Raw genomic sequence first — 15,876 nt, forward strand, 5'->3', positions numbered from 1 at the left:
TCACCTTCCGCAGAGGCAGGAGCACAGCCTTTTATAGGGCTTCGTTGTCATTTCAGTCTCTCCTATGCCAATCTGTAATAAAACACCACTTGGCGCATCTTAATTGCTGTTTTTCACAATTAGCAGGCTTTTTTTTTTTTAAATAGTTTCCAGTAGGTGGCATGGTGCCTCAAGGGTGCTTTTTATACCTGAAAAAGGTGCCAGGCAGAGTAATACTGAATCATAGCCTCCAAGGGTTAGTAATTCTGAATCATAGCCTCACCGATGATAGAAAAGAAATCAGAATTTCTTTTACAGAAAGACGTCAAGGTACATCCTTTTCACCTCTGGAATAGGGCCTAGTCCTCCGTCCTATATGACAAAGAATTAACAATTCAGATGAGAAATGTTCTGTCCCACAAATGCATGTAGAATACTCTAAAACTTTGGTTTGTGAGCATAATTCGTTCTGGAAACATGCTTGTAATCCAAAGCACTTGCATATCAAAGCGAATTTCCCTGTAAGAAATAATGGAAATACAGATGATTCATTCCACAACTCAAAAATATTCATAGAAAATAATTATAATACTGTAATATAATATAAAATAATAAAGAAAATGCAAAATATAAAGGAAATAAATTAACCTGCACTTTGGAAACCTTCGTGGCTGGTGTGGTGGAGGCAAGAGAGGAGGGTATTGTGCAGGATGGCCTTCACTGTCACTAATGGACTCACTGCTGTCTATTGGCTCAATGGAATCGTTTTCTTTTTGTGGAACTTTAACAAGGAACAACAATTGTTTTTGCTTCCTTTTGAGGATTTTGTGGAAATGTGATGTTGGGTTGTCATTAAACAGATTCATCGCTTGCTCTGCTGTAGCCTTATTCGGGTTGTACTTTTCTACACAATTTTACACTGTTTTCCACATTCTACACATCTCCCTAATCTCATTTGAAGTGAGGGATTCCTCGAGAACCTCTTGCTGTTGGGAGCCAATTACCCACAGTGTGAGAGAGAGAGCCAGCCAGCCATTGGCTCAGTTGGGATCATGTGACATTCAGCGTCACACACTACTCATATTGCAAGACGTCATTCATTTATCAAATTGAAATTTATTGGAAATGTTTGCTAATCTGGCAGAACATTCGCAGAACAAGTTTCTCACCATCGGTTTTCCTGTATCTCCGTTATCCCCGCTTTGTTGCGTTTTCTTTCATATGGAAACCAGAGACTCTGGATACCTAGTGCTTTTTGATGGGGGGAGTTTTTAATTGGTTTTCTAAAAAAAAAAAAAAATGAAAAAATGAAAAATAATAGAAGTCCTGCCATCGTTTTATTATCAATCTCACTGAACCTCATAAATCTGTGGTATCCATGGAGAATTATTTTTACTGGCATTTCTTGGTTTGGTCCAGGAGTAGAATATCAATTCATGAACTTTTGAGTCTCCAAAATGTTTGCTTTACTGTGCTTTAGTTCAAAGGTAGGTATTTAAAGTCTTATGAACTGTTTTGAGATGTGGTCTTCGTACTGATGGGGGATGAAGTGTCTGAGGAGATGGGTGTGGAGCCATCACTGAGGGGTCTCCATAGAAGACTAGTTGTCAAAGGAAGCAGACTCTTTCTTCTCTTGTCTTGATGCCCGGGGCAGTTAGCCAGTCTTGTGCTTCATTTCCCTGCTAGGCAAATGAAAATAACAGCACTGGACTGTCCCAAATAAGTGTTCACCAGACCCAGTAATGAATGACTATAAGAAGACCATCTGAGGGGCACAGACATATTGCAAGTGTCAATTATTTATATTATTATAATAAAGTGGCCTTGTCAGACAGGGCTAGGCAGCAGTGCTACAAATTGATTGGCGGACTGATTACACATTTAGTTTTAAAATAGTAATTTTTTTTTCCCTGAAGAAGATTGGATATGGTGAGATTGAATACTTTGAAAAAGAGCTAATGTTATTGTCATGGAAACATATCGAACTTCTCATGGAGTGGAACTTTAAAAATCCATTATATGAATTTTAAAAATCCATATATTTATAAATAATCTTAAAAATATTTAAAAACCCACATATATTTAAAAATAATATATTAATTCATATTCTCATGTTTAGAACAGTGCTTGCTAAGTTAAGAAATATAGTTTATAAGGAATATAATTTATATTCAGAGACTCATTACTGATTTTGTTGCAGCCTGGTCAAATTTTAATCTTTTGCCCATGTTTCCCATGAATAAAATAAGGGAAACAGAATATGTAGTGAGCATAATCATTTATAAAGCTTGAGTTTCTTAGATAAGAAGTATTATGTGACAGCAAAGTATTATTAACATAATCTGTTGAGCTCCAGATAGTTTGTAAATACTAATTAACTTATCAGGTTTTGTGAAATAAGTTAAGCATATATTATTAGGGCTGCTTTGGAGATGAGTCTGCCCTGGCACTAAAGTGCCAACATAGATTGCAGACTACTTGTCTATCAAAGTGGGCCAGGAAGGTAGGGTGCTCAACCCCTCTTGAAATGTCCTTGCCGTTTACTCATGGGGCAAGTATCTGGAATTCTCTGAATTAGAGATTTCTAAATTAATACTCTAAAAGTTTGGGTAGGGTTTAGTCCTTTCTGGAAGTAGAGGATAGAGTTAATGAATTTCTCAGGCCAGTTCTATCTATGTATTTGTTCCGTGAGAGTGGTTATTTTGTATCCTGCAGCGTATCATTTACCACTTCTTGAGAATCTACTGGGTATTATGTAATAGGTATACCATGGGTATTCGAAGGGTTTGAATTGAGTTAAACCTTGAAGTTATGCTGGGTTAATGTCTCCTTCTTTCATCTTACTCTCATGATCATATGTTATTTTCTCCTCTCATTAATATTCCCCACCAGCTATACTGAGCTATTTGCATTCATTCCAATGGATGAACCTACATTGATTGATGCATCATAGCTATCCAAAGTCCATGGTTTACATTGGTTTTCATTCTTGGTGTTGTACATTCTATGGGTTTGGACAATCTATAATGATACGTGTCTACTCTTCTGGCCTCGTAGAGCATTTTCATTTTCCTCAATGTCCTCTTGTTCTGCCTATTTATAGTCCCTCCCCTAACCAAACATGGTCTTGTGTCTCCATAGTTTTTCCCTCTGCAGAATGTCATATAGTTGGAGTAATACAGCACATAACCTTTTCAGACTATCTTCTTTCACTTAGTGACACACATTTATGTTTCCTCTACATCTCATCCTGGCTTGACAGCTCATTTTAGTATTGAATGATCCCCCATTGCCTGAGTCTACCACAGTTTCTGTATTCACTCATCTACTGATGGTCATCTTGGTTGCTTCCAGATTTTGGCAGATAATAAATGAAGCTATCATCAATATCTGTGTGCAGGGTTTTGTGCAGATACCCATTTTCAGCTCCTTTGGATAAAAGGATAAGAGCCTAGAAGATGCTGGATCATATCGTAAAGCATATGTTTAGTCTTGGAAGAAAATTCCAACCTGTCCTCCAAATAAGCCATAGTCTAAGTACTTCTGACTATAGAACCATGTGGTTGGATGTTTTCTCCTGATTTTGACATAAAAGTATGGGATGTGAGGGCCAGTGAACTAGAAACTTAGGTGAAAAGGGTATTTGCTTTGGAGTCACCCAAGTATTTAAATGCTTGTAGGGAAGGGTGGAGGGAAGACAGTTAGAAAGCTTCCATCTGACATGAGCCAGCTCTGCATAGCTCAGTGTAGGTACTGGTTCTGGAGGAAATGGGCTGCACCCGCACCAGAAACAGCTTGTTTTTGAGGGAACCATGTTCTCTCCTCAAAAAAGCTGAGTCTACACCTTCTCTTACCACCAAGAAGTCTTGAACTGCTGGTTAGAGAAATAGATTCATTGATGTTAAGCACTAAATATTTCACTCAAAGTGTGTTTGACTTCAGAGACACATTGCTTTGCAGGCTTGGGTGGGAAGAGCTGACCGAGTACCAGGACTGCCCACCCTCACAGCGGAGTGACTGAAATGACAACTCAGATGCCCTCTGGGATTCTCCACTTACCTCAGTACCCATAGTTTTCTCTTTCCCCTTATACCCTCAGAAAATATCACCATCTATATCACTTCCTTTTAGTACATGTGCTGCCAAAGCGGGCACAATAGCATTTCCTTTATGGTTAGGATGTTTTTGAAAATTGTGTATTTCCAATTCCTTAAGCATGTTGAGCTCAGGGATCTGTTTTGGACAGGGCCTAAGTCACTAAGTGGGCTGGGCTCACGCTTGTAATCTTCTTGGCCCTGTCTCCAAAGGTGCTGGGATTACAGGCATGTGCCACCACCCCTAGCTAGGGATTGGATCTTATTAGCTGCTTTATTCTCATCATCTGGTGCTTACCGTGGGCTCAGTAAGTACTGAAGGTTGGAAGGAAGACAACATTTTACAGAAGCGTGAAGATTCCACCTTGTTTATGTGTTAAATTCATTCCTGACTTTTGAAGACCACCAAGTTAAACAGAAGAAATCGAAAGGCAAACCCAGCCCCCATGGGAGGGCATATTTAAAATGCAAAGAGGGATCAGAGCCCCGCAGGATAATTTGCAACAGGAAGAACTTTTATTGAAACATCACCTTAGAGAAAGCCAAGGAAACATTACTACTCTACAAAGAACTTGTCATAGTTCATTAGAAGAAAAGCAGAAAAATAAGAGGGCCCTTAATTAGGACATCAGCTGAATTCGGTGTCTTAATTTAGGGGACATCCTTTTGGGGTGGGGTGTGGTTCAGGAAGGCACTCTCTGTTCGCTTGTGTTGACTTTGGTGGGTTTCTCTTCGATGGTATGAATTCTTGACCAGAAAACATTGCCACGAGGATCTATTTCCTCAACAACTGTTTTAACAACGGCGGGTTTAGATGCATCTGAAATGGTGCGTGTGAACTGTTAGAATTTATTAAATTCGTAAATGGAAAATCACTCATCCTTTGAAACATACATGAGGAAAAAAAATGGAATGGTTTGCACAGCTTGTGTTCACCTTTTATCTGGCTTCCTGGTCCTCCCTGGCCTTTTGATTTGAAACAAGATCTGTAAAAACAGAGTCTGCATTAGTTATTTCACTGTGTGCTTTGCTAAGGAAGTGGAGCCAATGATTTAAGGCAGGCATTCATTGGGCTCTGAGATGATGCTAGAAGGGGATTTTATCTACACACGATCTGGACCATATGTACTTCGTACTTGATTTTAAATAATCTTTACAAATAATCTTCAGTTGTCTTAGCGGAAGGAGTACTCACTCCTTGTCTCCGTCTATGAGGCGGCAGTAGGTCTCGATCTCCTTCTCCAGGTGCACCTTGACGTCCAGGAGCTGCTCGTACTCGAGTTTCTGGCCCTCGGTCTCGGTCCTGACCTGGTGCAGCTGCTCCTCGAGGGCCGCGATCCTCGCCTGGATCTGGGCCAGCTGTGAGCAGTAGTTGCCCTTGGTCTCACTCAGGGAGCACTCCAGCGAGTGTTTCTGAGGTGTGGGAAGACAGGACATGTCACTGCCCCGTGTCACAATAAGCCAGATCACTTCAAAGAGAGTGGAGAGAGTTCATTCTACAGGATGCAAATCATCATCCCCACCCAACAGATCCCATTGCTCAATGTTAATTGCTGCCTGTAGGAGCTGTCATACTCTTCTCTTTGAGCATGACACCATGGGAAGCTGCCTGCCAGAGGCCCAGGAGTGTTACTAAAGATGAAGATGTTTTTTCCTAGGGCACCATGTAAAGCTCCCTCCCATATGCTTCTCTCCTGTGCTTGTGGGTTCTGGGGCACAATTTGCTATTTTCCCCAGGAATAAAGGCCCCTTTCCCTTTGCTACCTCATTTCCAGTCATCTGACAACCTTGTCTCATGAGAGTTGCAGCCGTTCTCTGATAAACCAGTCCCAGGGTGGATTACGTCAACTTTGCATTAGTAGAATTTTTAGTGTCCTTTAAGCTTTGCATAGTTTGATTTGTTGGCTTGTGAATCCAAATGCATTTATACAGATCCACAGAGGGAACGCCTACTAGATTTTACGTGGCTTGAAGCAGAGGATGTTTTACTCTTCCCTCTCCCAAATGTTTGTCCGTAAGCCCTTATTTCTGTCCATTTGGGGCACCTTTTGTGGACAGGCTCTAGCTGTTGACTAGCCACTGCAGGAACAGCAGAGTTTGGGGACTTAGAAAATTTGGAGAGAAATTCTGGTTCCTTCATATCCAACTGTAGGACTCTGGGTATCAGTCAATTTCTTTAATTCTCCAATGCTTAGATGGAAATAATGACACGAATCCTAAAGCCGGCCTTGTCCAGGCCTCGGGCTTATTGTGAATGAACACATGGGTGAAAATGCCACGCCAGCCCTTCATGAAAAGGTGGTCATCATCATCAGGCATGTTTAGCTCCAGAGTCAAATCCACATCTCCTTTCACTTCCTGTTTACGCCACTTAAAAAGGAGCTCAATGAAGTGCTGAGGGGAGTGCTAGATAAAGAAGCTAGAAAGGCACAAACACACCTTTGCTCTCTCTCTCTCCATGGACAGTGGATTTTGATATTTTGACTTGGAGAAGAGTCAGGATAAAAACTGTATTTTCTTTTTTGGTACCAGGAATCGAACTTGGGTCCTCGAGCTTGTGAGACAGGGGGCACCACCACTGATTTAAATCCCCGGCCCTGTATTTTCTTTTTTAAGTACTTTACACGTAGCTGCGTTTGCTAATTTCTATTGCTTCACAATTATTAGCATCTAGGTATAGTTTTCAGGCAAAGAGAAGTCTAGCAAAATGCAAATGACTCTTATGTCATTGTCGTCATTCATGGATAAAATCTAAATTATGGAATACTATCCACAAGAAAATTCTTTTTTTTTCCTCTTGATTTCTAAAGCAAATCTCTTTCTAACTTTGTGCTTACCAAGGCTACGCTGGACTGCAGTTCAATCTCCAGTCCTTGTGCCATGCGTTTCATCTCAAGAAGTTCGTTCTTGGCCGAGGTGGCGGATCCGATGTCTTCAGAAATCTGCTGCTGCAGCGAGGCGCTCTGCAAGGTGAGGGCCCGGTCAGGCACGTGCGCTGCCTCGCCCTAGGCTGCACCTGGGCTGCACCTGGGCAGGTGAGCGCCCCCATCCGCCCTGCCCCCTGCGGCTTTACCTTCTCACTGAACCAGGCCTCCGCGTTCCTGCGGTTCTGCTCCGCCAGCGCCTCGTACTCGGCCCGCATGTTGCTCAGCAACACCGTGAGGTCCACGCCAGGGGCTGCATTCACCTCCACGTTCACGTTGCCCCCGGCCGCGCACTGCAGGGCCTTCATTTCCTGAAAGAGTTTTGTTTAACCATAGTAAGATTTCTCTCTCTCTCTCTCTCTCTCAGAGACAAGGTCTCACTATGTAGTTCAGGCTGGCCTTGAACGTAGTCCAGGTTGGTCTTGAGCTCGCTCTGTAGCCCAGGCTGACCACTAACTTTCTTGCAATCCTCCTGTCTCAGTCTCCCAAGTGCTGAGATTACAGATGTGTGCCACCACTCCTGGCCTTAGGATCTATTTTTTAAAGGAGCCCGGTGGCCATAATCCACAGAAGCTTTTTTGTGGGGTTGGTTTCTTTTGAGAGGGACGAATAGAAACATTTCAAACCATCTAAGTCATCAGGAGAAACTGTCAAGCTCCTCTTGGCATTCATTTGTGACACGGTGTCTATCATCTGAAATTAAGTTTTCATTTCGGGAGGGAAGGCCAGTGCCCACCTCCTCGTGGTTCCTCTTCAGGTGGGCCAGCTCCTCCGTGAGGGTCTCCAGCTGGATCTCCAGGTCGGCTCTGCACAAGGTCAGCTCGTCCAGGACTCGGCGGAGCCCGTTGATGTCGGCATCCACGCTCTGGTGGAGGGCCAGCTCGTTTTCATACCTAGCACACATTTATCAGGAGTCAGTCACCACAGCGCTTTTTAGACCCTCACAAAACTCACAACTTGGAGGGTGAAACTATCACAGTCATCTAGGAAACCTCCGTTAGGCTTCCCACAATGCCATCAATAAATACATTTCCTTGAAGCAAGAGAATGGAGTTATTCAGAACTTGCCCTCTCGGGGATCTTGAGATTCCTTCAGGTAGCCCCCACTTTCCCAAGTGAAAAGGACCAAGTCCCTCTAATACGTGTTTGGTTTAAAGCGAATAAACAAATAAACAAAACAAAGGCTAACGCTGACCTCGGCCTCAGCACAAGGCGGACACTCTTGGGCGACCTTTCTCGGCCTTGACTTCAGCGTTACTTACTTCAACCTGAAGTCATCAGCGGCCAGTCTTGCGTTATCGTTTTGTAGCACAACACCGGCGTTACTCGTGGTCGCAGAAATTATCTGGTAAGTGGAGAGTTATTTGGGAGTAAAGAAACATTTTTAAAAATGTGAATTTCTTTGAAATAAAGTTATCTATGAACTTGTAGTAATATTCCTAGCATCTGTATCTAATAAGAGGAGAACTGTTTTGAAAGTGAGAACTTGAACTATGGCTTCTTTTACTTCTCTCTGTCGCCATCCAAAAAGCCTCTTTCTGTTGGAAAGTGTGAATATGTAATTGAAGACGTTGGATGGTTTTTGATATTTTCCTCCTGGAAACAGACATTGTGTACCCAATGTCAGATGATGGGAGGGCCACGTTCGAAGATTAGAATCTTAACAAATTATTTTTAATGTTGATAATGAGCTGCCAAAATTTAGAAGCTGAGCCCAAAGCCCTGTTGTGGCAGTTTATGTGCACCCGTGCTTGAGTGTGTGTGTGTGTGTGTGTGTGTGTGTGTGTGTGTGTGTATGCTGTCATAAGTGTTATAACCCTGGGTGCTGTGTCCCTTACCTGGTTCTGAAGGTCATCAATGATCGGAAAATATCTGCTATAATCATGATCCAGGCCCCGGCAAGAACCAGGTCCGAATTTCTCATACCACCCCTTGATCTTCTGCTCCAGGTCAGCGTTGGCCTCCTCCAGGGCACGCACGTTGTCCAGGTAGGAGGCCAGGCGGTCGTTGAGGTTCTGCATGGTCACCTTCTCGTTGCCGGACAGCAGGCCGCCCTCATTCACAGCGAAGCCGGCACAGGAGGCGCTTCCCGTGCCCAGCCCTCCTGCAGACCAGCTGCCCCCAAAGGCACAGGAGAAGCCACTTCTGATGCCTGGGACTCCACAGGGGTTTCCAGCTGGGAAGCTTGGGCGCCCCTCAGACAGCCGCCCAGGGGAACCCAGCTGCTTGGATGCTGAAGAGAAGCTCACAGACATGGTGTCCAGGCTGGAGTGACGGGCGAGTCGTCAGTGTCCCGCTCAGGTTTGTTTGCTTTATATACACATTATTAGGGTGTTTCTGGATAAACGTTGCTACTCATAGCAGAATGGTGTTTGCCAGCTCATTGCAAATTATCCATAATTGGGTGATTTTTTCTTAATGAATGTCTTTACCCTACTGTTCCCATTTCCGTGGGTGGGGAGTTTCTGAGGGGTTATTTGTTATCTCTGGAAGGGGCAGGGTGGAGCACCATCAAGGGTAGTACAGGGTTGCTTTTCAAACTGAGTGTGAGCAGCTGTCCTGCCTTCCGGGCTTCAGGGTTGTAAAATTCCTGTGAGACTAAGAAAGTATGATGGACACATTTCTCTTTCCCAAACCAAGAACATTGTGTTTTCTCCAGAAAGCGCAGCATTGTAGTCAGTTTTCAATCACATATGTTGAAAATAATTTCAAGACCACGGGTTCATGACACCACAGGAAGGAGGCCAGGTCCCAGGTGAAAACTGGGGAGTGAAGCGGGATCATAGTGGGAGACAGCCTTTCCTCGATTGTAATCCTCCTGAGTTACCATTTTATCTCTGCTGGTTTCACTATCTAAGATCTGTTGCTAATCAGGTTAAGTAAGGACATCAGTCAACCTCTCTGGGCCTCAGTTTCCTCAGTCCTAAATGAAGGGGCCAGATTGTAGCCTGGAGGTTCCCTTCCAATCTCTAGACTTCTCATATTTCTCTTTTCCTTCCTTTCACTGTTTCTAGGATAATTTTCTGTGTTTTCTTCTGTTGCTTTTTACCTTCTACTCACTCCTGAATTTTGGTTCCACCGGTTTAGAGATTTAGGGATTGAGGTCGTTCATCGCTGCGCATCTCCAATCCAATGATGGTTTCTTATATTTCTTCTTCTGTACTGACCACGTCACTCTGAATGAGACTCAGACAGCTGCTCTCTGAAAATCCTTCTACATTTTTGGTTGCTCCCTTTTTCCTCCTGTCTGTGGCGTCTCTCATAGTTTAGGGCTCGGCAGACTCTCGGCAGCTGGCGACTTCTGGATGCAGCTCTTCCCTGCTGACTTCCTATTCTTCTATCTTATTACTTCCTCCTCCCATCTCTTTGCCTTTGTTGACATTATTCCTTCCCCTCATTTTTTCTCTTCTTAAAAGTTTTATAAAAAACTCATTTGCTATCTTGTGTCTGCCAAGAATAAGTGACATCGCTTTCAGTTATACAGATTCAAAATGAAGTTGCGAATAAATGAATTTGCAAAACAGAAAGCCAGAAAATTTTGCCCACCAAGAAATTATATTATTAAGGCATTATAACTTATTATATTACCTAAAATTATGGCACCAAATTTTTTTTTGCAGTTTGTAAGCTTACATTGTTACATAGGTATTTCTATTACTCCATTACATGCTGCCAGTCACAATATATCTTTAAAAGAAAAAGGCTTATTTTTTAGTACTTTTTAACTGAAAATTTCCCTGACTTTTTCTTTCTTTCTTTATTTTGAGGCAGAGTCTTACTATGTAGTCCAGGCTGGCCTCAAACTTCCGGCAGTCCTCCTGCTTCAGCCTTGTGAGTGCTGGGATCACAGGTGTGCATTACAGTGCATTACCTGACTTTTGAATAAGGGCTCTGCATTTTAATTTTGCACTGGGCCCCAAAGACTGTGTAGTCAGCTGTGATTGTTGAGTTTTTCTCTTGGGAATCTGGAGGATCCTAGAGAAAAGATCTCCAGATACATATTATTGCACATTCCTCCTGAAAGGAAGCTCATTACACAGCCAGGTTGGAATAAACACACACACACACACACACACACACACACACACACACACACACCCGAGTTTCCAGATGTTTAAGGCTGGTTTACTCTTGAAAATGAATAGAATTTCAAAGATCACCATACACTGAGAACAATCCAATCCAATAAACAGAGGCTCACTGAAAGAAACAAAAAATAATGCTAAGAGGAAATAGAGGTAATAAAGAAAGCTGAAGAAAACTTTAAAAATGAGCATACTTATAATTCTTACTGATGGAAGGAACAAAAATACCGCAAATCCACAAACATTGATCAGTAAAACTGATCAGTAAGCACAAGAGAAAGTCATTAGGATTAAAAATTAACTTCCAAAATAAAGCTCCAATAAATGAGTTGTCAAGGAATTTAAAAAAGTATCTCCCAACAAGTGGATCAGGGAGATAAAAAAGACCGATAAAGGAAAAGCTCAAGAAAGAAGAATCTTGTTGGGGGTGGATCTTCCAATGCTGAACCAACACTGCCATCCCTATAACAAAACCACTTTCTACATACTGCCAGATCTGACTTCTAATAGTTTGTTTTGTTAAACAAATTTCTATCTATGTTCATACTTTTTTCTCCTATTATCTTTATCCAGTTTTAGGATTAGCACAATGTTGAGTTCCTAAAATGAGGGGAGAAGCATTCCTTCTTTTTTCTGCTTTAATTGTTTGATATAATTTATCAGTTAAAATGTTTATGAGCCTGGTGTTGTCATATAGGTAGGTTTTCAAGCTAGGAATATATTTTCTTTAATAAGTGCTATTCAAATTTTATATTTCCTCCAGAGTTAGTTTTATTAATTTGTCTTCCAAGTTACTTCTTAGAAGTTGACAAATTTATTTCAAAAAAGATTTTTGTAATATTCTTTCTATATCCTTTTAAATTCTGTAAAATCTGTGGTAATGTCTCCTAGATCTTGATATTGTAATTTAAAAAATGTATAACTGATATTGTGTAACAGGAAGAAAAGGTCTAAAAGAGCAGGGGAATTGGGAGGGGTAGAGGAAAGGAAAAAATATGAGAAGAAGAAAAAAATGGAAACAAGGTCTTTGCAAATAGGGAAGGGTGGAGGGGGTGAAGGGAGGGCAAGGGAAGGGGAAAAAAAATAAGAACCAAGAGACTCATGTAAAGGTACAAGATCCCAATGATGAATGTAACTGTATTTTGTACCTATAATGTACCAATAAAGTTAATGGGTGAAAAAAAAAAAGAAGAAGAATCTTGGTCCAAGGAGAACAATGCTAAGCAGATCTTCTGGAACTGAAGAAGGGCGATACGATGGAGACAGTGTTTCATAAGCATTTGAGGACCTTCGGAGAACTGAAGGAGGAGCGTCTAAGTTCAGAGACCACCAAGAAACACAGACAGGAGCCCAAATGGCCATGAGGTTCCTGTTCACGGCGAACCTCAGAGAAGCCTAGGGGCGAACAGGAGCCAGGCTCCTACCCAAACTGATGCCCCAACTACAGGCCTTTTCTTTCTTTGGTACCGGGGATCGAACTCAGGTCCTTGCGCTTGCGCAGCAGGCGGCGAAACCACTGAGCTAAATCCCTGGCCTACAGTCCTTTTCTTTGACAACCACAGAGACAGTGGAATAAAAATGTATCCCCACATGAAAGGTCTCAAAAGATTTACCTCCTTTATGCCTTTGTCAGGAAGCCACTGGAAGAGAAAACAATGGAAAAAGAAAGCTTTGGATCCACCCGGGACCAGTGCCCCAGTGCAAGGGCACTGACTGAGCACCCTTGATTGACAGCTGGGTAGCAGTTTGGAAAAGGAATAGTTCCTCTGGGAGGCTGAGGCCAGAGAATCGAAAGCAAATTTGAGCCCAGCAACTTAGCAACTTAGTGGGACCCTGTCTCAAAAAAAAAAAAAAAAAAAAAAAAAAAAATCCTTGTCCAACAACTGAGTTCTATTCCTGCGACTAGATCATTAAATGAATTGGTCGCTAAATGAGGAATTGTGTAAATATTCAGAACAAAGAAATGGTCCAAGGAACCTCCAACTTGATGATTTTGCTTTTATTTGCATAACTCTTACATGCAGCACTGTAGTGGTAACAACATAAAATTACAGGACTCTACAGTACAGTACAATCAGCAAAAATTACAGTTCTGTATAAACAGGTATACTGTTCAAAAAAAGACACTGAGGCTCCATAAACAAGACATGCAGAACTGTGCAAAAGTAGAAAATGAAAAAGACAGGTCGTAGGTCCAAGTGGCAGGGTGTAAGTCTGGATAACACACCTTGGGTGTAAAGCAGAACAGTTGTTAGACAGCTAGGTCATTAAATGAGGAATATCTGTAAAGAAAATGGGCTGGGACTTAGCTCAGGGCAAAGGCCCTGGGATCAGGGAGGAGGGAAGAAATAGTTCTTATTTTTTACCAACTGGGAGGATGGGGCTTCTGAAAGTGAGGTCTTCCAGGAACAGATAAAAATGATTGCTTCATGGTTTTAATCAGAATAATCAATAAAACTGATTGATTGATTGATGGTTACGAAGAGATAAGAAATATTAAGGTACATAGGAAACCAGGTTAATAGAAAATTAGGAAAATAGTGCTTACATAAGGGTCAGAGTTGTACAAGGAGATGTAATCAGAGTGTAGCAATTGACAAGCACGATTATTTCAAAATGATGCAAATACCGAATGTTGATTTCATGTCCAGTGTTTGGGTGTTTGCTAAAAGAAGGAACAGTGGTTTGTGCTTTCTGCTTTCACAATTAACTGCCCAACCACAGGGGCTTGAATTCCTTCTTTTTTTTTGGTAGCGGGCATCACACTCGGGTCCTTGTACTTGCGCAGCAGGTGGCAAAACCATTGAGCTAAATCCCCGGCCCAATTCCTTCTCTTTTACCGGGATGCTGATTCCTTTGTCAGGGTGGAAGCCCACTACAGCAAAAGGCAGAGGGAAGCTGGGCATGGCGGTGCATACCTACAGTCCCACCACTGTGGGAGGCTGAAGCAGGAGGGTTGCAGGTTTGAGCCCCACCTTAGCAGATGAGTGACATAGGGAGGCCCAGGCTCAAAATAAAAAATAACAAAGAGGGCTGGGGATGTAGCTCAGTGTAGAGGCCCTGAGTTCAATCCCCAGTGCTGCCTCCAGAAGGGTCAGGGTGAATCTTCATGACGCTAGGGGGACCAAGCCCGGGATCCCCACATTCTGTCTAGCAAAGGAAATCACAGACCTGGAGGCCGTCCATCCTCACACACCCAGGAAGGATGGACAGATTTAACCTGGAAGCCAGAGGATGGGATGTGTCTTTCCACTCTGTGAGCTTAGAAGAAATTAAAGCAGATTCACCCAGAATTTAGTTCTGCGTCCTTTCCTTTGCCAAACACGCAGAGGGAACTCCATTTCTTCAGCAAGAAGTGCTGCATTAGGGCTGTTTTTCTTTAAAGTCTGTTCACATCCTCGGCACAAAGGGCAGTGAGCACTTCCGGCTGGAAGGGGCCTTGCTGTGGACGGCTGCTCACCACGGAGACAGTAGCTTTTGAAAGTGGGACTGTTAGGGGCTGGGAAGGGGACTGGTGGGGGAGGAGGGGAGGGTGGGAGAGGGTGGAAGGGAGGCTGGACACGGTCCGTGCACGATATAGCCATGTGTGGAACTGTTACCACAAACCTGCTAATCTGTTCAACTAGCATGGGTTAATAAAATACATTTTAAAACAGGTGCCACGAACAGGGCTGGCTTCATGGCACGAAGCTTGGGCAGTGGCACAAGGTGGTTCAGAATAGCCACACACTTGGTTTAACGTTCTGCTGCTATCTTGAAATGCTTGGTATCCTGTCTTTGAACCCGTGGAAGTGAATTCTGATCAGACCGAGGTGCATGGCTCGAGCACCAGAATGTATGATGTGTTCACTTGCACTGGTGCTCACTGTCTTGGGACACGTGGCATAGGCAGTGGCCAGGGGCACCATGTCATGGAGTCATGATTCATGGGGCTCCAGCAGCACTCTCGGTGGGTACAAGCACCGAGTAAGCCTGTCTCCAAGTAAGCCTGTCTCTTCTGTGATAACCCCAGGGAGGCAGGCTTTCCATACAAGCTTGAACTTGCTTCAGATACAGAAGTATCGGTGTTCCGAGAAACACGCATGACCGAGGAAGCCCATCCTGTCTGTACTCGGGGTACCTTCCTGTGTTAGCCAAACACTTAGGCTGAAAATCATGGTATAGAAACCCAGCACACTCCACAGTTCCTTCTCCTTTCAGTCTTTCTTTCCAGGAAACCACAGGTGAAGAGTATCGGTACAAAGCGCTCGTACAAAGATGTCAAATGCAAACAATTCAGCTTGTTTTGCGCAGTGTTTCCACAGTTTTGTAAGAACAAGATACACACTCACATATGAACTGCAAAACATGAATCACAGAACAGAACCTCAGTCTTATGTGAACAAGGTCAATGTTCTTGTATCTGGATTTAAAACAGACACCGCACAAGATAAAACTAGTGGTAAAATGTAGGCAACAACTTAAAATTTTATCTTTTCTTTCCTTAGCATGATATGAAATAGCAAAAATGCCTCCCAAAACAACCACATAAAAAAAAGCCAAAAAAGAAAATAAGGAAAACCAAGGACAATTCGAGAGTGCAGCCGCAGGAGAGGACAAAGCATTACACCGAGATACTCACAATGGCATTTTTCCCCTTGGCCTCTGAACAAGAGACTCCACACTTTGATTTTTCCCCGAGCTTTGCCAATTAAGGAGCTGGTCCTGTCCACTGTATAGCTGGGAAGTTGTTTCCTTGTGAATTTCTAGCGTTGGCTTCATTTGATGACTTTTGGCAGAAGATTTTGTAAATAT

At 42.8% G+C, this 15,876-nt stretch overlaps 1 protein-coding gene across 2 annotated transcripts; it reads right to left on the reverse strand.

Annotated features, from left to right (window-relative positions):
* Positions 1-4,573: 4,573 nt before the first annotated feature.
* Positions 4,574-9,289, reverse strand: Krt27 (keratin 27). Of its 2 annotated transcripts, XM_004859425.3 has the most exons (8): positions 8,836-9,289; positions 8,260-8,342; positions 7,734-7,890; positions 7,147-7,308; positions 6,911-7,036; positions 5,269-5,486; positions 5,010-5,059; positions 4,574-4,893 (listed from the first exon to the last, which is right to left on the reverse strand). In XM_004859425.3, the coding sequence occupies exons 1-8, from the start codon at positions 9,250-9,252 to the stop codon at positions 4,757-4,759; spliced, it is 1,350 nt and encodes a 449-aa protein (XP_004859482.2). In that variant the 5' UTR covers positions 9,253-9,289; the 3' UTR covers positions 4,574-4,756. The 2 variants fall into 2 exon arrangements, with proteins under 2 accessions (XP_004859482.2, XP_087058347.1); XM_087202221.1 differs by lacking the exon at positions 5,010-5,059 and having other exon boundaries at positions 4,709-4,893.
* Positions 9,290-15,876: the final 6,587 nt, after the last annotated feature.

Source organism: Heterocephalus glaber, unplaced genomic scaffold (genome assembly GCF_053883595.1).
Source record: "Heterocephalus glaber isolate CG9 unplaced genomic scaffold, H.glaber_assembly_v1.0 deba00001773, whole genome shotgun sequence".
NCBI lineage: Eukaryota > Metazoa > Chordata > Mammalia > Rodentia > Bathyergidae > Heterocephalus > Heterocephalus glaber.

What these genes read in the sequence shown, in the direction of transcription:
- Krt27 (XM_004859425.3), bottom strand. Translation starts at nt 9,252, where the DNA reads ATGTCTGTGAGCTTCTCTTCAGCATCCAAGCAGCTGGGTTCCCCTGGG. An exon ending in TGAAGAGGAACCACGAGGAG is followed by an intron (nt 7,309 to 7,733) that starts GTGGGCACTGGC and finishes AAACTCTTTCAG; the next exon opens with GAAATGAAGGCCCTGCAGTG. An exon ending in TGCAGTCCAGCGTAGCCTTG is followed by an intron (nt 5,487 to 6,910) that starts GTAAGCACAAAG and finishes CCCACACCTCAG; the next exon opens with AAACACTCGCTGGAGTGCTC.